Source organism: Ranitomeya imitator, chromosome 3 (genome assembly GCF_032444005.1).
Source record: "Ranitomeya imitator isolate aRanImi1 chromosome 3, aRanImi1.pri, whole genome shotgun sequence".
Lineage (NCBI taxonomy): Eukaryota > Metazoa > Chordata > Amphibia > Anura > Dendrobatidae > Ranitomeya > Ranitomeya imitator.
Genome location: NC_091284.1, coordinates 31501834 through 31523995, shown reverse-complemented (window position 1 = coordinate 31523995; position 22162 = coordinate 31501834). Strand labels below are relative to the sequence as shown.

Below are 22162 nucleotides of genomic sequence, written 5' to 3'. Positions count from 1 at the left end.
TGTCCTGGGATCGCGCCACATTCTCTCCTTTACCAAACACAACACGTCACTGGATAATACTGTCACCGAAGGAGACGGCGGCTCCACCTTGTATTATAAGCAGGGCCAGCAGAGCAGGGGCTTCAAGTTGTGCAAGTCTGAGGATTCACCCGAACCATATTGATCATGCAAAAAAAAAAAAATCTTAAATATATTGTATAGAATTTTTTAAAGTGTGATATTTGCAATGTTCAACGTGCAGGATTTAATCCACCCACTGTTCAGGGCGACGTTTCGGCTCAGACTGAGCCTTTCTCAAGGCTTGAGAAAGGCTCAGTCTGAGCCGAAACGTCGCCCTGAACAGTGGGTGGATTAAATCCTGCACGTTGAACATTGCAAATATGGAGTGCTGCCTCTTTTTTGCCTTATATTGATAGAGTTGGATACAAGGACTGTTATCCTGGGGCCGTGCACTTGAAGATAAGTACATCTTGTGCTGTTCCTTTTTTCTATATATATATATATATATATATATATATATATATATATATATATATATATATATATATATATATATAATATATAATATATATATACACAGTTAGGGCCAGAAATATTTAGACAGTGACACAATTTTCGCGAGTTGGGCTCTGCATGCCACCACATTGGATTTGAAATGAAACCTCTACAACAGAATTCAAGTGCAGATTGTAACGTTTAATTTGAAGGGTTGAACAAAAATATCTGATAGAAAATGTAGGAATTGTACACATTTCTTTACAAACGCTCCACATTTTAGGAGGTCAAAAGTAATTGGACAAATAAACATAACCCAAACAAAATATTTTTATTTTCAATATTTTGTTGCAAATCCTTTGGAGGCAATCACTGCCTTAAGTCTGGAACCCATGGACATCACCAAACGCTGGGTTTCCTCCTTCTTAATGCTTTGCCAGGCCTTTACAGCCGCAGCCTTCAGGTCTTGCTTGTTTGTGGGTCTTTCCGTCTTAAGTCTGGATTTGAGCAAGTGAAATGCATGCTCAATTGGGTTTAGATCTGGAGATTGACTTGGCCATTGCAGAATGTTCCACTTTTTGGCACTCATGAACTCCTGGGTAGCTTTGGCTGTATGCTTGGGGTCATTGTCCATCTGTACTATGAAGCGCCGTCCAATCAACTTTGCAGCATTTGGCTGAATCTGGGCTGAAAGTATATCCCGGTACACTTCAGAATTCATCCGGCTACTCTTGTCTGCTCTTATGTCATCAATAAACACAAGTGACCCAGTGCCATTGAAAGCCATGCATGCCCATGCCATCACGTTGCCTCCACCATGTTTTACAGAGGATGTGGTGTGCCTTGGATCATGTGCCGTTCCCTTTCTTCTCCAAACTTTTTTCTTCCCATCATTCTGGTACAGGTTGATCTTTGTCTCATCTGTCCATAGAATACTTTTCCAGAACTGAGCTGGCTTCTTGAGGTGTTTTTCTGCACATTTAACTCTGGCCTGTCTATTTTTGGTATTGATGAATGGTTTGCATCTAGATGTGAACCCTTTGTATTTACTGTCATGGAGTCTGCTCTTTACTGTTGACTTAGAGACAGATACACCTACTTCACTGAGAGTGTTCTGGACTTCAGTTGATGTTGTGAACAGGTTCTTCTTCACCAAATTAAGTATGCGGCGATCATCCACCACTGTTGTCATCCGTGGACGCCCAGGCCTTTTTGAGTTCCCAAGCTCACCAGTCAATTCCTTTTTTCTCAGAATGTACCCAACTGTTGATTTTGCTACTCCAAGCATGTCTGCTATCTCTCTGATGGATTTTTTCTTTTTTTCAGCCTCAGGATGTTCTGCTTCACCTCAATTGAGAGTTCCTTTGACCGCATGTTGTCTGCTCACAGCAACAGCTTCCAAATGCAAAACCACACACCTGGAATCCACCCCTGACCTTTTAACTACTTCATTGATTACAGGTTAACGAGGGAGACACCTTCAGAGTTAATTGCAGCCCTTAGAGTCCATTGTCCAATTACTTTTGGTCCCTTGAAAAAGAGGACGCTATGCATTACAGAGCTATGATTCCTAAACCCTTTCTCCGATTTGGATGTGGAAACTATCATATTGCAGCTGGAAGTGTGCACTTTCAGCCCATATTATATATATAATTGTATTTCTGAACATGTTTTTGTAAACAGCTAAAATAACAAAACTTGTGTCACTGTGCAAATATTTCTGGCCCTAACTGTATATCCATATATATATCTAATATATAATTGCCTAGAATACTACTTCCTGCAATTTGTGCCAACTTCCGTGGCTTTGTCCGGAGCTAATGTCCGGAGCTAATGTCCGGAGCTAATGTCCGGAGATAAGTGACGTCAACAGTGTCCAGTGTCTGATTGGTTGCCGCCTGCTGCGAGCGACCAATCAGAAACGTGCCGTACTGTGACACACTCCGCCCGCCATTTTGGTGTGATTTTTGAATTTTTACCTCACAGCAAGTTTCTACTGCGTGGAGGCGGGCCCAGTGACGTTGCTCTTCAAGCTCCTGCCGAATTTCGTCAAAAAAATGATAATACCATTTACCAAAACTATATATATTTAGTTGTGAAGTGGTTCAGTGACATTTTCACACCAATTTTGAACTTTTGTTTGGTGTTTTCTCCATATACTGCCTATTATTTTTGTTCTTTCTTACTATTATTTATTAATTGTATTATTCTTACATTTGAATAAATAAAGTATATATGGATTCTAGACTCCCGATTCTTTAGAATCGGGCTGCCATCTAGTATATATATAAATAATTGTATAGAATTATTTTTTTTTTACGTTACCATTCATCGAACTGGTCAATGGGGATGAAAGACAAAAGAAAAATAATTAAATATAAATATATATTTTATTATATATTATTACATTTATCATATTTAATTTTTTATTCATTCTTTTATCCCCACTGATCACTTAGTGTGAATGGTAAAGTTAAAATATTTTTCTTCCTTTTTGTTTCTTTACCATTCACATAATTGATCAGTGGGGATAAAAGAAAAATGATTAACATATATTAAATGTGTAACTACTGTATATACTAAATGTAATTTACGTATAATATAATTTCCGTCCTTTCGTTGGTTCTGTAGATTGAGAATTTCAATAACGAGTTCTGGACGGGCCTGCAGCTCGCGTGCTGGGAGAAGACGGAGGAGCCATGGGCGTACTTTCCGGACATATCGATCTATCTGCGGGATATGAATGCCAGCATGTCCTTCCGTCTCGACATAAAACCTCAGGTTCAATGTTTTTTTTTTTTTAATTATATTTGTACAGTCGTTTGATTAACAGACTTTAGGCCTCATACACACAAGCAATGACAAATTACTACTTAATGTGGTGAATGTGAAATTAGTCTGCACAGAAATAAGTAAGATGTCCATAGAAAAATGGATTAGCTGTATTAAACGACAGGCAAATCCACAATAGATATCAAAAGGTGCAGTTATGGATTATTCTGAAAAACTATACGTAGAAAAGTATTGGGCCAGTTTGGCCGGTGGTTCGGAGCTCACTGGTACCAGCACTGTCCTGTAATAAAGGCCACCGGGGTAACAAGTCCGTCCATCACATTTATTCTCTCCTAAATCTTCCCCATCACCTGTGAGTGATATTATTGAGACGTGGAAGGAACCGCAGAAACTCAGCCACAAAGTGGAGACCCCGTAATGTTAGAGTGGGGGGCCGAGAGCTGAGGAGCAGAGGTCAGAAAAGTCGCCACCGCTCTGCTGAGTCCAGACCTCCTTGGTATAACATCAGCACAAACACTGCACCCCCGCCGGGAGCTTCATGGCCGAGCAGCTGCATGCAACCGTACATCACCAAGCACAATGCCGAGCGTCGGATGGAGTGGTGTAAAGCTGCCACCACTGGACTCTGGAGGAGACGTGTTCTGTGCAGTGACGGATCACACTTCTCGGATGGAGGAGTCTGGGTTTGGTGACACCAGGAGGACGTTACCCCCTGACGGCATTGTGCCCCTGTACAGATGGAGGAGGAGGATAATACTATGGGCTGTTATCAGGGGGCGGCCGCGGCCTCTTGGTTCTAGTTTCTTAAGACATTATGGACAGTTATATCTTCAGCTTTGTGGGAACAGTTTGGGGTAAGATCCTTTCCTCTTCCCCATGACCGTGCCCAGTGCACAAGCTCCATACAGACATGGCGGGAGGACATGAGCGGCCGCACAGAGCCCGGTCCTCAGCCCCTCCAACAACTGGACCGGAGATGGTGGGCCCGACCTCCCCCCAACATCAGCGTCTGACCTTACAAGTGATCTTCTGGGTGAAGGGACAAAAATTCCTACAAACGCCTCCAAAATCAGGAGCCATTATATCTGAAGAGGGGCTGCTCCATATTAATGTCTATGGGGTGTGGGGAGCAGTAAAGCTCCTGGAGGGGAATATGGAGGGGGCACTGTTGTGATAGGCAATTCAGTATCACTATGGACATGGAGGTCAGAGCACATACAGTGATCTGACAATAACCCAAAATAAAAGAACGAGCTCTGAGACGTGGGAACTCTGCAGACCGCAATCCCTGATCCTCTCCAAACACAACTAGAGGCAGCCGTGGAATGCGCCTAACGCTCCCTATGCAACTCGGCACAGCCTGAGAAACTAACTAGCCTGAAGATAGAAAAAATAAGCCTACCTTGCCTCAGAGAAATACCCCAAAGGAAAAGGCAGCCCCCCACATATAATGACTGTGAGTAAGATGAAAAGACAAACGTAGGGATGAAATAGATTCAGCAAAGTGAGGCCCGATATTCTAGACAGAACGAGGATAGGAAAGATAACTTTGCGGTCTACACAAAACCCTAAAGAAAACCACGCAAAGGGGCAAAAAGACCCTCCGTACCGAACTAACGGCACGGAGGTACACCCTTTGCGTCCCAGAGCTTCCAGCAAAACAAATAGACAAGCTGGACAGAAAAAATAGCAACAAATAGCAAAGAAACACTTAGCTATGCAGAGCAGCAGGCCACAGGAATGATCCAGAGAAACACAAGTCCAACACTGGAACATTGACAGGAAGCATGGATCAAAGCATTAGGTGGGGTTAAGTAGAGAAGCACCTAACGACCTTACCAGATCACCTGAGGGAGGAAACTCAGAAGCAGCAGTACCAGTTTCCTCCACAAACGGAAGCTCCCAGAGAGAATCAGCCGAAGTACCACTTGTGACCACAGGAGGGAGCTCTGCCACAGAATTCACAACAGTACCCCCCCCTTGAGGAGGGGTCACCGAACCCTCACCAGAGCCCCCAGGCCGACCAGGATGAGCCACATGAAAGGCACGAACAAGATCGGGAGCATGGACATCAGAGGCAAAAACCCAGGAATTATCCTCCTGAGCATAACCCTTCCATTTAACCAGATACTGGAGTTTCCGTCTTGAAACACGAGAATCCAAAATCTTCTCCACAATATACTCCAATTCCCCCTCCACCAAAACCGGGGCAGGAGGGTCAACAGATGGAACCATAGGTGCCACGTATCTCCGCAACAATGACCTATGGAAGACGTTATGTATGAAAAAAGAATCTGGGAGGGTCAGACGAAAAGACACAGGATTAACAACCTCAGAAATCCTATAAGGACCAATGAAACGAGGTTTAAACTTTGGAGAGGAAACCTTCATAGGAATATGACGAGAAGATAACCAAACCAGATCCCCAACACGAAGTCGGGGACCCACACGGCGTCTGCGATTAGCGAAACGTTGAGCCTTCTCCTGGGACAAGGTCAAATTGTCCACTACATGAGTCCAAATCTGCTGCAACCTGTCCACCACAGTATCCACACCAGGACAGTCCGAAGACTCAACCTGTCCTGAAGAGAAACGAGGATGGAACCCAGAATTGCAGAAAAATGGCAAAACCAAGGTAGCCGAGCTGGCCCGATTATTAAGGGCGAACTCAGCCAAAGGCAAAAAGGACACCCAGTCATCCTGATCGGCAGAAACAAAGCATCTCAGATAGGTTTCCAAGGTCTGATTGGTTCGTTCGGTCTGGCCATTAGTCTGAGGATGGAAAGCCGAGGAAAAAGACAAGTCAATGCCCATCCTACCACAAAAGGCTCGCCAAAACCTCGAAACAAACTGGGAACCTCTGTCAGAAACGATATTCTCTGGAATGCCATGCAAACTAACCACATGCTGGAAGAACAATGGCACCAAATCAGAGGAGGAAGGCAACTTGGACAAGGGTACCAGATGGACCATCTTAGAAAAGCGATCACAGACCACCCAAATGACTGACATCTTTTGAGAGACGGGAAGATCTGAAATAAAATCCATAGAGATGTGTCCAAGGTCTCTTCGGGACCGGCAAGGGCAAAAGCAACCCACTGGCACGAGAACAGCAGGGCTTAGCCCGAGCACAAATCCCACAGGACTGCACAAAAGAACGCACATCCCGCGACAGAGATGGCCTCCAAAAGGATCTAGCCACTAACTCTCTGGTACCAAAGATTCCAGGATGACCAGCCAACACCGAACAATGAACCTCAGAGATCACTTTATTTGTCCACCTATCCGGGACAAACAGTTTCTCCGCTGGACAACGATCAGGTTTATTAGCCTGAAATTTTTGCAGCACCCGCCGCAAATCAGGGGAGATGGCAGACACAATTACTCCTTCCTTGAGGATACCCGCCGGCTCAGATAAACCCGGAGAGTCGGGCACAAAACTCCTAGACAGAGCATCCGCCTTCACATTTTTAGAGCCCGGAAGGTACGAAATCACAAAGTCAAAACGGGCGAAAAACAGCGACCAACGAGCCTGTCTAGGATTCAAACGCTTAGCAGACTCGAGATAAGTCAGGTTCTTATGATCAGTCAATACCACCACGCGATGCTTAGCTCCTTCAAGCCAATGACGCCACTCTTTGAATGCCCACTTCATGGACAGCAACTCTCGGTTGCCCACATCATAATTCCGCTCAGCAGGCGAAAACTTCCTGGAAAAAAAAGCGCATGGTTTCATCACTGAACAATCAGAACCTCTCTGCGACAAAACAGCCCCTGCTCCAATCTCAGAAGCATCAACCTCGACCTGGAACGGAAGAGAAACATCAGGTTGACACAACACAGGGGCAGAAGAAAAACGACGCTTCAACTCTTGAAAAGCTTCCACAGCAGCAGAAGACCAATTGACCAAATCAGCACCCTTCTTGGTCAAATCGGTCAATGGTTTGGCAATACTAGAAAAATTGCAGATGGGGGGCGTGGCCTAGCAGGCGATGTGAACAGACGTGCAACAGAGCTCTCCCGCTTCATTATCTCTGTATTAACCCCTTAGAGGCGCCGCCGAGCGCAAATCATACTCTCAGGAGTGCACATAGTCTCGGGGAGCGAGGTGTGACCCGAAGGAACGGAATCTTATCTGAGGATGACACGCAGGAGACAGAAGGAGCTGACAGCTGCGGGAAGCTCACAGGCCCAAGATGGCGCTGAGACTGCAGAGGAGGCGGCGAGGGCAAGCGCTGCTTATCAGAGGAAGATGGATGTGATTGCTAAGTTGGAGCGATTTGCCAGGTCAGAGGAGGCTGTAAATCTACAGTCAGAGGCTGGAAGTGTGGAGTCTGGAGCAGCTGGTGCCCCCGGAGATCAGCAGGAAGGAGGGGCTCAGCTACAGTGCAGTGGGTCAGACCAGGGATCTCCTACAAGGGCCGCAGGAGCTGTTCTGCCTGCACAGTCTGACATGCCAGAAATGGAGGAGCCGACTCTGAAGGACATATTTTCAGTGGTGATGTACTGTAAGTCTGCCCTGGGGGCTCTAAACCTACGAGCGGATGAATTAAAGGGAGAGATGGTCGCTTTAAACTCTGCTATGCGTAAAGTTGAAAAGAGAGTGGAAGAGGTGGAAGAAAGGGTTGGGAGTGCAGAAGATCGGATTGGTGAATTGTTAAACAGGGAAAAAAAGTATATTCAACGTATTGCTGATCTGGAGTTTAAGACTGATGACCTTGAAAACCGATCCCGCAGGAACAACCTAAGGATTGTGGGGGTCCCAGAAAAGGCGGAAGGGAGCAACCCCACGGCTTATATTGAGGCATGGCTAAAAAACGCTGTGGGTGGAGATGGCCTTACTAAGATGTTTGCCGTTGAAAGAGCGCACCGTGTGCCCACCAGACCCCTCCCCCCCGGCTCGGCCCCAAGAGTTATCTTGGCTAAAATTCTGAACTATCAGGACCGAGACATTTTGTTGAGGAAAGCCAGGAATTGTGATGAGCTGACCATTGATGGTAATCGGGTCTCCCTTTATCCGGATTACTCTGCGGCGGTCCAAAAGCTTCGGATGAAGTTTGGAGAGGTCAAGAGGAGGTTGCGAGACTTAGATGTCCGTTATTCAATGATTTACCCAGCAAAATTAAGGGTGGTGGCTCTGGATCGGGTGCATTTTTTCCAAAATCCAGAGGAGGCGTCACAATGGCTGGATCTCAATACTAAGCATGTCAAAACGGGGCAGACCCGCTGAAACTGATTTAAGTGCTACTGAGGCAATTGTTAACCCTTCACTGTTATGTTTGGTTTGATAGTTAACTGGTACTTATACTGTGACTTTATGGTATATTGATATCATCAGGTTGTGTTCGGCGGCGCAACGAAATTTGCATTTTGGCTATGGTGGGCGGGGGAGCTGAAGGAACGCAGAGTTTTTATCGTTAGGCTGTGAAACAGCGTTCCCAGATCTCAAATTGAGAGGGAGAGTTTATTTTGATATTCTAAGAGTAGAGAGGAGTTGGGTGGGCTTAAAGAGAGGGGAGAGATAGAGAGTTATTTCAGTTGGGAATTGGGGATGGGGGGGGGGAGGAGGGAGGGGGTGGGAGTTGGGGTTGAGACCTTAGGGAGCTTGAACTCATTCATTGTTTCTATAAGCTATAATGGGTGGGGAGGTTAAAATCCTAAGTTGGAATGTTAGGGGCCTTGCAAATGCTACTAAAAGAACAGCTATTTTCCAATATGTACTGAAACAGAGGCCTTCAGTGATATGTCTGCAGGAAACTCACCTAGTGAAGGAAAAGGTTGCTATTCTACAGAAGAGATGGGTGAGAAAGGCGTATCACTCAACGTTCTCAAATTATGCCAGAGGTGTGTCAATTTTGATACACGTTAGTGTTCCGTTTGAAGAGATTGAGGTAACCACCGATAAAGACGGCCAATTTGTGTTTTTAGTATGCAAGATATTTAACAGGTTAATTTGTATTGTGTCAATTTATATTCCACCACCATATTCCAAGAAAAAGATACAGGAGATTCTGGAAATTACGGGTAGGTGGGATGGGGTGCCCCTCCTTATAGTGGGGGATGTGAACAATATATCTAATGATCACTGGGACAAGGGTAGACATGCAGAGTTGAGAAGTGAAGGGAACTCTACTCCTTTTGGAAATTATCTAAGAGAAATAGGATGGATAGATTTGTGGCGGGTGCGTAATCCTAGGACATATGCCTACTCATGTTATTCAGCAACATACGGATCTTTATCTCGCATTGATGTGGCTTTGGGAAATGGGGGGGTGAATAATCTAATACATGAGGTGGAGTATAGGCCTAGAGTAATATCGGACCATAGCCCAGTACTGGTCTCTGTACAAATGACTGGGAAGAGTGGTCTGACGGGGTTGGGATGGAAATTTCACCCCTCCTGGCTACAGTATTTGGATATGGAACAGGTGGGAACTGAACTCGGGGAGTTTTTCAGGATAAATGAAGGGAGTGCGGGGAATCTTGTAGTGTGGGACACCATGAAGGCATACCTGAGAGGAATTTTATTCCGGGACATCTCGAGACATAAAACTAAGTCTAAAATTCAAGACAATGCAGTGATGGAGGAACTGAGGGTGGCGGAAGAGACACTGGCCTCTCAGAATTCAAGAGAAGCACAACTTCGTATGAGGGCGGCTCAGGTAGCGGTCGATGAACTCCATATGCGTAGGGCAGATAGGTTGAGAGCCTTTCAAAAGGAAACATTTTATTCTGAGGGAGAGAAGGTAGGACATTTGCTCTCGGTGGTGGTTTCTGCGCAGCGGGATTCTTCACATGTATACTCCATAAGAACAGAGGAAGGTAAAACGGTTACTCAGGGGGGGGAAATTTTAGACGTTTTTCGGAGATTTTATAGTAAATTATATTCCTCTAGGGTGGATAAAAGTCCTGAGGAAATGAATAGATATCTGAAAGAGGTTGACTTACCCAGACTAGGTAGAGAGGAAAGGGAGTGGATGGATAGACCGCTTGGGGAGGAAGAATTGAAGGCGGCTTTGGCGAATATGGCGGGGGGCAAGGCTCCGGGGACGGACGGTATCCCAGTAGAGGTTTATAAAATTCTTAATGCAGAGTTAATGCCCAAATTGGAGCGAGTGTTCTCTGAGTCGTTGGAGAGGGGAGTGCTGCCCCCATCAATGAGAGAGGCCATCGTGGTGGTTATTCCTAAAGCTGATAAAGATCCTCAACAGCCGGAGTCGTATAGACCAATTTCACTTCTAACGGCTGACATAAAGATTTTGGCGAAGGCCCTGGCGAACAGGCTGACCCAAGTGATCGATAAATTGATTCACCCAGACCAGTCTGGCTTTATGCCCAATAAATCCACGGCAATTAACTTGAGAAGGCTATTTTTAAATATGCAAATTCCTGCAGACAATGCCGGAAAAAGAGTTGTGGTGTCTTTAGATGCCCACAAGGCCTTTGATTGTGTGGAGTGGAGTTACTTGTGGTCGGTACTGGGTCGCCTGGGGTTTGGTCCAAAATTCATCTCCTGGGTTAAGTTGCTGTACTCGTTCCCAATGGCAAAAATTAGAGTTAATAATAATTTGTCAGAGAGTTTCCCGCTGTTTAGGGGTACCAGACAGGGGTGTCCGCTGTCCCCGTTGCTCTTCGCTCTGGCCGTGGAGCCGTTAGCGGCTAAAATAAGAGGTGCTCAGGAGGTTAGAGGTTACATCTATGGTAGGAGGGAAGACAAAATTGCATTATATGCTGACGATATTTTGTTGTTCCTGGAGGATTCTGAAAGGTCCCTGTGCAATGCGGTTGCTTTGATTGAGGAGTTTGGTCGGTTTTCGGGTCTCACAATAAACTGGGATAAGTCTTGTATGTTGTTGATTGAGGGGGACAGTATGGGCAGTGGAGAGAGGGCGATAACCACAAAATTAAAGATTGTTCAAAAATTCAAATATTTGGGTATTCAGATTGCTCTTCCTCTAACTACCTTTGAGGAACTGAATTTAAGTCCATTAATGCAGAAAATTCGTACCAAGATTGCGGCATGGAACAAATTACATTTATCGGTGGTTGGTAGGGTGAACCTCTTAAAGATGATTGTAATGCCACAGTTGTTGTACGTGCTACATAACTCTCCCATTTGGATTACACAATGCAGATTCCGTAAGATTAGGTCTTTGTTTGGGGAATTAATATGGGGAGGAAAGAGTCCTAGGTTTAAACAGGAGATACTTCAGAGGGCCAAAACAGAGGGGGGTCTTGCACTTCCTAATCCATGGCTATACTTCTTAGCAGCACAGTGTCAACATCTCAAAGGATGGGGGGAGGAGGCAGGGAGTGTGCAAATACCTAATAGCTTGAGGTTCTTACTACAGGCAGACGTTTTGAGTGACAGTTTGGAGGGAGGACAATTCAAAAAAATGGGTTCACATGGGTGCACTATCAAATTAATTCACAGAGTATGGGAAAAAGTCAAACTCATTAGGGAAGTGAGTGGGTTCACCAGATTCTCGCCTATTTGGGACAACATTTATCTACCGGAATTTAGGCAGAGGGAGGGTTTTCACTTTTGGTCTGCAGCAGGTATTAAATGGCTGGGGCAGCTGATAAGTCAGGGCAGACTTAAAACATTTGAGGAGTTGCAGGAAGAATTTCAGTTGCCACGGTCTGAATTGTTCCAGTATAATCGTATCTCTCATGCTTATCAGGCACAGAATAAAAGGGGAGCCATAGTGGTACAGATTGATCTCATGATCGACTATATCCTTAAGAATAGCTGCACGAAGGGGGCGATTTCAGAAATATATGGGTTTCTACTTTTTTCTTTCCTGGAAAAATATCCCATCCGAGCCAAAGGGAAATGGGAAGCTGAATTGGGAATAATTGACAATGATAGATGGGAGTCGGTCCTAGAATATGTGCCCAAGATATCAATGAGTGAACCAGGCAGGCTATCACAGTTATTCGTAATCCATAGGGCCTATAGAACCCCTGACAGGTTGTTCAAGGCTGGGCTTAGGCAGAACTCGGACTGCCCTCGGTGCTCACAATCCCAGGCGGGGATATTGCATATGATGTGGCAGTGCCCTAGACTGTCCTCCTTCTGGATAGTTGTTTTAAATCGTATTGAACTGGTGTATGGATGTTCTGTCCCTAGGGTTCCACTGACTTGCATATTGGGATATGTGGAGGAAATTGTTACGGACAACATGTTTAAAATAGCTATTGCACGATTGTTATTCATTGCTAGGAAATTGATCGCCAAATTTTGGATTAGAGAGGAACCTCCAACAAGAAGAGACTTTCTTAAGCAAGCGGAGCATATACTTACTTTGGAGAAAAGTATCTACACCAAAAGGAATAAGCTGGACATCTTCCACAAGCTGTGGCAACCGTGGATGGACTTGAATTAGGATGATAAATGAGAATATAGGGAACCTAGTATTCAATGGAAATATAACGGATGTTTATTCAAATGGTTGTATGATGATGGGAAGTGGGGTGGCTCTGGCTGAGGTCTCGGGTTGGGCAGGGTGGGGGGGCTCTGGGTCGGGGGGGAAAAAGTTATCTGTAAATGTTTAATGAAACATTGCCATGAGAAATATTCTGATTGTTTATTCTTTGCGGATAATAAAAATCTATCTGATAAAAAAAAAAAGAAAAATTGCAGATGAAGCGACGATAAAAATTAGCAAAGCCCAGGAACTTTTGCAGACTTTTCAGAGATGTCGGCTGAGTCCAATCATGGATGGCTTGGACCTTAACAGGATCCATCTCGATAGTAGAAGGGGAAAAGATGAACCCCAAAAATGAAACCTTCTGCACACCAAAGAGACACTTTGATCCCTTCACAAACAAAGAATTAGCACGCAGGACCTGAAAAACCGTTCTGACCTGCTTCACATGAGACTCCCAATCATCCGAGAAGATCAAAATGTCATCCAAGTACACAATCAGGAATTTATCCAGGTACTCTCGGAAGATGTCATGCATAAAGGACTGAAACACTGATGGAGCATTGGCAAGTCCGAATGGCATCACTAGATACTCAACATGACCCTCGGGCGTATTAAATGCAGTTTTCCATTCATCGCCTCGCCTGATTCGCACCAGATTAGACGCACCACGAAGATCAATCTTGGTGAACCAACTAGCCCCCTTAATCCGAGCAAACAAATCAGATAACAAAGGCAAGGGGTACTGAAATTTAACAGTGATCTTATTAAGAAGGCGATAATCTATACAAGGTCTCAGCGAACCATCCTTTTTGGCTACAAAAAAGAACCCTGCTCCTAATGGCGACGATGACGGGCGAATATGCCCCTTCTCCAGGGATTCCTTCACATAACTGCGCATAGCGGTGTGCTCAGGCACGGATAAATTAAACAGTCGACCTTTTGGGAATTTACCACCAGAAATCAAATTGATAGCACAATTACAATCCCTATGCGGAGGTAGGGCATCGGACTTGGGCTCATCAAATACATCCCGGTAATCAGACAAGAACTCTGGAACCTCAGAAGGGGTGGATGACGAAATTGACAGAAATGGAACATCACCATGTACCCCCTGACAACCCCAGCTGGACACCGACATGGATTTCCAATCCAATACTGGATTATGGGCTTGTAGCCATGGCAACCCCAACACGACCACGTCATGCAGATTATGCAACACCAGAAAGCGAATATCCTCCTGATGTGCAGGAGCCATGCACATGGTCAGCTGGGTCCAGTATTGAGGCTTATTCTTGGCCAAAGGCGTAGCATCAATTCCTCTCAATGGAATAGGACACTGCAAGAGCTCCAAGAAAAACCCACAACGCTTAGCATATTCCAAGTCCATCAAATTCAGAGCAGCGCCTGAATCCACAAACGCCATGACAGAATATGATGACAAAGAGCAGATCAAGGTAACGGACAGAAGAAATTTTGACTGTACCGTACCAATGGTGGCAGACCTAGCGAACCGCTTAGTGCGCTTAGGACAATCAGAGATAGCATGAGTGGAATCACCACAGTAGAAACACAGCCCATTCAGACGTCTGTGTTCTTGCCGTTTAACTCTGGTCAAAGTCCTATTGCACTGCATAGGCTCAGGTTTAAGCTCAGGTAATACCGCCAAATGGTGCACAGATTTACGCTCACGCAAGCGTCGACCGATCTGAATCGCCAAAGACATAGACTCATTCAAACCAGCAGGCATAGAAAATCCCACCATGACATCCTTAAGGGCTTCAGAGAGACCCTTTCTGAACATAGCTGCCAGCGCAGATTCATTCCATTGAGTGAGCACTGACCATTTTCTAAATTTCTGGCAACATACCTCTATCTCATCTTGACCCTGACAAAGAGCCAGCAAATTCTTTTCTGCCTGATCCACTGAATTAGGCTCATCGTACAGCAATCCGAGCGCCAGGAAAAACGCATTGATATTGCTTAATGCAGGATCTCCTGGCGCAAGAGAAAATGCCCAGTCCTGAGGGTCGCCGCGCAAAAAAGAAATAATAATCAAAACCTGTTGAACTGGATCACCAGTGGAACGAGGTTTCAAGGCCAGAAATAACTTACAATTATTTTTGAAACTCAGAAACTTAGTTCTATCTCCAAAAAACAAATCAGGAATAGGAATTCTTGGTTCTAACATAGATTTCTGATCAATGGTGTCTTGAATCTTTTGTACTCTTGCCGAGAGCTGATCCACAAATGAAGACAGACTTCTAATGTCCATCGCTACACCTGTGTACTGAACCACCCAAATGTCTAGGGGAAAAAAAAGACAAAACACAAAGCCAAGAAAAAAAAATGGTCTCAGAACTTTTTTTCCCTCTATTGAGAATCATTAGTACTTTTGGGCTTCCTGTACTGTTGTGAGAAGCAATTCAGTATCACTATGGACAAGGAGGTCAGAGCACATACAGTGATCTGACAATAACCCAAAATAAAAGAACGAGCTCTGAGACGTGGGAACTCTGCAGACCGCAATCCCTGATCCTCTCCAAACACAACTAGAGGCAGCCGTGGAATGCGCCTAACGCTCCCTATGCAACTCGGCACAGCCTGAGAAACTAACTAGCCTGAAGATAGAAAAAATAAGCCTACCTTGCCTCAGAGAAATACCCCAAAGGAAAAGGCAGCCCCCACATATAATGACTGTGAGTAAGATGAAAAGACAAACGTAGGGATGAAATAGATTCAGCAAAGTGAGGCCCGATATTCTAGACAGAACGAGGATAGGAAAGATAACTTTGCGGTCTACACAAAACCCTAAAGAAAACCACGCAAAGGGGAAAAAGACCCTCCGTACCGAACGAACGGCACGGAGGTACACCCTTTGCGTCCCAGAGCTTCCAGCAAAACAAATAGACAAGCTGGACAGAAAAAATAGCAACAAATAGCAAAGAAGCACTTAGCTATGCAGAGCAGCAGGCCACAGGAATGATCCAGAGAAACACAAGTCCAACACTGGAACATTGACAGGAAGCATGAATCAAAGCATTAGGTGGGGTTAAGTAGAGAAGCACCTAACGACCTCACCAGATCACCTGAGGGAGGAAACTCAGAAGCAGCAGTACCACTTTCCTCCACAAACGGAAGCTCCCAGAGAGAATCAGCCGAAGTACCACTTGTGACCACAGGAGGGAGCTCTGCCACAGAATTCACAACAGGGCACATACTTCTGTCCATAGTCCAGGGCTGTGCGGAAACCAGAGTCTGGGTTTGCTTAAACCAGAGAACCCTTCCTGGTGACAATACAAGGTAAACAGGGTGGAGTGCGGTCTGCGTCACGCTCAGTTTGACATGTGCCAGAGACCGGTGACGTTTCCCTATGAAATGTCCGGTAAAGGCAAAAAATTGTATAATAAAAAAGAATGAAAGTAAATCGTAACCTCCATGTTGTGTAATGTAGAAGGTGTTTTATATTATACATGTGTGATGTTGTGTATTATACATGTGTGATGTTTTATTATACTTGTGTGATGTGTATTATGTGTGTGGGATGTTGTGTATTATTATATGCAGAGGCGTAGCTAGGGTTTTGGTTCAGGGGGTCGAAACTTCTGAGTGGGCCCCTAACCACGTAACCCCGATTACAACTGGGTGATGCGCCCTAATGGTGGAGGAGAACCTCAGCAGATGACCGCGCTGTTACTGAAGATAATCTATCTATAATCGTCTAAGGGGTACCTCTGTCTGTCTGTAACGGAAATCCCGGAAATGCCGGCAGTGACCAATCAGCGACAGGCACAGTGCCCCCTGCATAGGTCACTGTTGACACATGACCCGCACACAGTGCATGAGGTTATAATGGGGAGGAAGCAGTGAGCGCTCACAATGCGGGACACGGAAATACAACTGGGAGATCACAGCAGCCGCCATCATCTGACCTGTGCCCGGGGCTCCGCACACTCCCAGGAGCAGCCACGATGTCCTCCGCCAGCAGCGGCCTCCGTGCTGCACTACGGGATGGGCGGACTATCACCCCGCACGTGAACAGCTCTTCGGAGCCAGCCCATGTGCCGACACTGTGAAGTCCCGCAGGGCGCCCCATGTGAGCCACACTCCCGGCCGGGCCCTCGGCCTCTCCGTCATCTACACACGTGTCCTGTTATTGTTATGCGCGGACCGTGTGCTGTTCCTGCACTGCCGAAGATGGCGCCTCCGCCGCTCTCACCACCGCCCGTACATCTGCTCCTGTCATGGATGGACAGCCGGGGACAGTCTCCAGAAAGCTGCCGCAACCACCCCCCTCCACACTCCCCTCCAGTGTTATATACGTCTCTGTGCTGTATACTTTGTGGGCTGTGCTATCTACTACATGGGCTGTGCTATTTACTGCGTGGGCTGTGCTATCTACTGCGTGTGCTGTGTTATCTACTGCGTGGGCTGTGCTATCTACTGCGTGTGCTGTGTTATCTACTGCGTGGGCTGTGTTATCTACTGCGTGGGCTGTGTTATCTACTGCGTGGGCTGTGCTATCTACTGCGTGGGCTGTGTTATCTACTGCGTGGGCTGTGCTATTTACTGCGTGGGCTGTGCTATCTACTGCGTGTGCTGTGTTATCTACTGCGTGGGCTGTGCTATCTACTGCGTGTGCTGTGTTATCTACTGCGTGGGCTGTGTTATCTACTGCGTGGGCTGTGTTATCTACTGCGTGGGCTGTGCTATCTACTGCGTGGGCTGTGCTATCTACTGCGTGGGCTGTGCTATCTACTGCGTGGGCTGTGCTATCTACTGCGTGGGCTGTGTTATCTACTGCGTGGGCTGTGCTATCTACTGCGTGGGCTGTGTTATCTACTGCGTGGGCTGTGTTATCTACTGCGTGGGCTGTGTTATCTACTGCGTGGGCTGTGTTATCTACTGCGTGGGCTGTGTTATCTACTGCGTGGGCTGTGTTATCTACTGCGTGGGCTGTGTTATCTACTGCGTGGGCTGTGTTATCTACTGCGTGGGCTGTGTTATCTACTGCGTGGGCTGTGTTATCTACTGCGTGTGCTGTTATCTACTGCGTGGGCTGTGCTATCTACTACGTGTGCTGTGTTATCTACTGCGTGGGCTGTGTTATCTACTGCGTGTGCTGTGCTATCTACTGCGTGGGCTGTGCTATCTACTGCGTGGGCTGTGCTATATACTACTATACACATTCTAGAATACCCGATGCATTAGAATCGGGCCACCATCTAGTCTCTCTATAAAGACCAATATGGATATTACCGCCATATAGTCAGTGGTAGATACCAGCCCTACAGAACATAGGCCCCATAGCGGAAGAGCAGGCAGATCGATTCTCCCTGCTCTGCCGCAGAATGTAACAGTTAGGGTATGTGTCCACTTTCAGGATGGCCGGCGGTATCACCGGAGCGGCTTTGCCGCTCTGCGGTAAGCCCCGCCCCCTTTCTGGGACGCGATGATGCCGGATGTGTTCACAGCACACATCCGGCATCATCGCTCCCCACCATAGGGCCCTGTGCTATATCTTGCGGCGACGCAGCGTCGCCGCAAGATATACGACATGCTGCGATCTGAAAAGACGCGCAGCATGTCCGGAGTCGCAGGGCCGCCGCGTGCGTGTTACCACGCATAGTGGAGACGGGATTTCATTAAATCCCCTCCACTATGCTGTAACATCTGGACGCTGCGTGTTTGACGCTGCGGCTCTATGCAGCGTCAGACACGCAGCGTTTCCTGCACGTGGACACATACCCTAACAGTAGCGTAGCTCCTGGTGGGCCCCCTCAGAGCACCGGCCCCCTCTGCCTCACCCAGTAGCTACGCTACTGATTATACGTGTGTGATGTGTATTATTATACGTGTGTGATGTGTATGTTATACATGTGTGATGTGTATTATATGTGTGTGATGTTGTGTATTATACATGTGTGATGCTGTGTATTATTATTTATATATGTGATGTGTATTATTATGTGTGGGATGTTTGATATACGTGTGTGACATTGTTTATTATTATTATTATTAATAATAATAATAATAATAATAATATTATTATATGTGTATTATACGTGTGTGTATTATATGTGTGATGTGTATTATTATACATGTGTGATGTGTATTATATATGTGTGATGTGTATTATGTGTGGGATGTTTGATATACGTGTGTGACATTGTTTATTATTATTAATATTATTATTATATGTGTGATGTGTATTATACGTGTGTGTATTATATGTGTGATGTGTATTATTATACATGCGTGATGTGTATTATGTGTGGGATGTTTGATATACATGTGTGACATTGTTTATTATTATTATATGTGATGTGTATTATATGTGTGATGCGTATTATACATGTGTGATGTGGTGTGTATTATTATTATTATACATGTGTGATGTGTATTATGATTTATTATTATTCATGTGATGTGTATTATGATTTATTATTATTCATGCGATGTGTATTATTATTATACATATGTGGTGTGTAATATTATTTATTATTATTATTATATATGTGTGATGTGATGTGTTGTGTATTATTATTATACCTGTGTGATGTGATGTGTATTATTCAACCTGTGTAATGTGGTGTGTATTATTATTCTCCATGTGTGATGTGTAGTATTATACCTGTGTGGTGTGCATTATTATTATACCTGTGTGATATTGTGTATTATTATTATTATTATTATTATTATTATTATGTGTGATGTGGTGTTTATTATTATACTATATGTGTGATGTGTATTTTTATGTGTGATGTAGTGTGTATTATTATTGTATATGTGTGATGTGGTATTATTATTATACCTGTGTGATGCAGTGTGTATTATTGTTCTATATGTGTGATGTGTAGTATTATTATTATTATTATTATTATTATTATTATTATACCTGTGTGATGTGGTGTGTATTATTATTCTATGTGTGGTGTGTATTATTATTATATGTGTGATGCCGTGTGTATTATTATTCTATATGTGTGATGTGTGTATTATTATTATTATACCTGTGATACGGTGTGTATTATTATTATTATATATGTGATGCGGTGTGTTATTATTATTACTATTATTATTATATGTGATGCGGTGTGTATTATTCTATATGTGTGATATGGTGTGTATTATTATTATGATATATGTGATGTGGTGTGTATTATTATTCTAGATGTGTGTATTATTATTATTATACCTGTGTGATATGCTGTGTAATTATTATTATTATTATATATGTGATGCGGTGTGTATTACTACTACTACTACTACTACTACTACTACTACTACTACTACTACTACTACTACTACTACTACTACTACTACTACTACTACTACTACTACTACTACTACTACTACTACTACTACTACTACTACTACTACTACTACTACTACTACTACTACTACTACTACTACTACTACTACTACTACTACTACTACTACTACTACTACTACTACTACTACTACTACTACTACTACTACTACTACTACTACTACTACTACTACTACTACTACTACTACTCGCATCACACATATAGAATAATAATACACACCGCATCACACATATAGAATAATAATACACACCGCATCACACATATAGAATAATAATACACACCGCATCACACATATAGAATAATAATACACACCGCATCACACATATAGAATAATAATACACACCGCATCACACATATAGAATAATAATACACACCGCATCACACATATAGAATAATAATACACACCGCATCACACATATAGAATAATAATACACACCGCATCACACATATAGAATAATAATACACACCGCATCACACATATAGAATAATAATACACACCGCATCACACATATAGAATAATAATACACACCGCATCACACATATAGAATAATAATACACACCGCATCACACATATAGAATAATAATACACACCGCATCACACATATAGAATAATAATACACACCGCATCACACATATAGAATAATAATACACACCGCATCACACATATAGAATAATAATACACACCGCATCACACATATAGAATAATAATACACACCGCATCACACATATAGAATAATAATACACACCGCATCACACATATAGAATAATAATACACACCGCATCACACATATAGAATAATAATACACACCGCATCACACATATAGAATAATAATACACACCGCATCACACATATAGAATAATAATACACACCGCATCACACATATAGAATAATAATACGTATAATATTATTATTCTATATGTGTGATGTTGTGTATTTGTTTTCCAGTTATACATCCAGTCGGTGCTGACGTTGCGGGAGGATCTGAGCTGTTTCCGCTTCGGCATCTCGTCGTCCTCCAGCGCTCTGGTGATTGGCGCCACCGTCATGGAGGGCTTCTACGTCATCTTTGACAGGGAGGAGCGGAGGGTTGGATTTGCCGTCAGTCAGTGCGCAGGTGAGCGTGGAATAAATGTGGCTGCTGAGGAGATTGGACAATGGTCAATTAGGGGGGAAATAAATCTACAAATCGCGTCCGTCCATTTCCAGAATCTTCGTTTTATAATATAAAGTCTCCAGCGCTTCTAATACTGAGCCAGTCTGCCATGTGGAGAGATCTAGAAGTCGCACAATTCGGGAGCAATAACCCGGGACTCGTGGGAATAATCTGCCGACTTATTCCGGCCGCCCCTGTGTGTCTGTGGCTGAGGCGCAGTGGCCGCCCCTGTGTGTCTGTGGCTGAGGGGCAGTGGCCGCCCCTGTGTGTCTGTGGCTGAGGCGCAGTGGCCGCCCCTGTGTGTCTGTGGCTGAGGCGCAGTGGCCGCCCCTGTGTGTCTGTGGCTGAGGCGCAGTGGCCGCCCCTGTGTGTCTGTGGCTGAGGCGCAGTGGCCGCCCCTGTGTGTCTGTGGCTGAGGAGCAGTGGCCGCCCCTGTGTGTCTGTGGCTGAGGCGCAGTGGCCGCCCCTGTGTGTCTGTGGCTGAGGCGCAGTGGCCGCCCCTGTGTGTCTGTGGCTGAGGAGCAGTGGCCGCCCCTGTGTGTCTGTGGCTGAGGCGCAGTGGCCGCCTCCGTGTGTCTGTGGCTGAGGCGCAGTGGCCGCCCCTGTGTGGCTGAGGCGCAGTGGCCGCCCCTGTGTGTCTGTGGCTGACGCGCAGTGGCCGCCCCTGTGTGTCTGTGGCTGAGGAGCAGTGGCCGCCTCCGTGTGTCTGTGGCTGAGGCGCAGTGGCCGCCTCCGTGTGTCTGTGGCTGAGGCGCAGTGGCCGCCTCCGTGTGTCTGTGGCTGAGGCGCAGTGGCCGCCCCTGTGTGTCTGTGGCTGAGGAGCAGTGGCCGCCTCCGTGTGTCTGTGGCTGAGGCGCAGTGGCCGCCTCCGTGTGTCTGTGGCTGAGGCGCAGTGGCCGCCCCTGTGTGTCTGTGGCTGAGGAGCAGTGGCCGCCTCCGTGTGTCTGTGGCTGAG

At 45.2% G+C, this 22162-nt stretch overlaps 1 protein-coding gene across 1 annotated transcript in view; it reads left to right on the top strand.

Annotated features, from left to right (window-relative positions):
* The window catches only part of BACE2 (beta-secretase 2), an 89643-nt gene that overhangs the window by 53496 nt on the left and 13985 nt on the right, over positions 1-22162 (top strand). Inside the window, exons 7-8 of the mRNA XM_069760713.1 lie at positions 3127-3276; positions 21000-21168. Of these exons, the coding sequence (XP_069616814.1) occupies positions 3127-3276; positions 21000-21168 (319 nt within the window). The remainder of the gene's footprint in view (positions 1-3126; positions 3277-20999; positions 21169-22162) is intronic.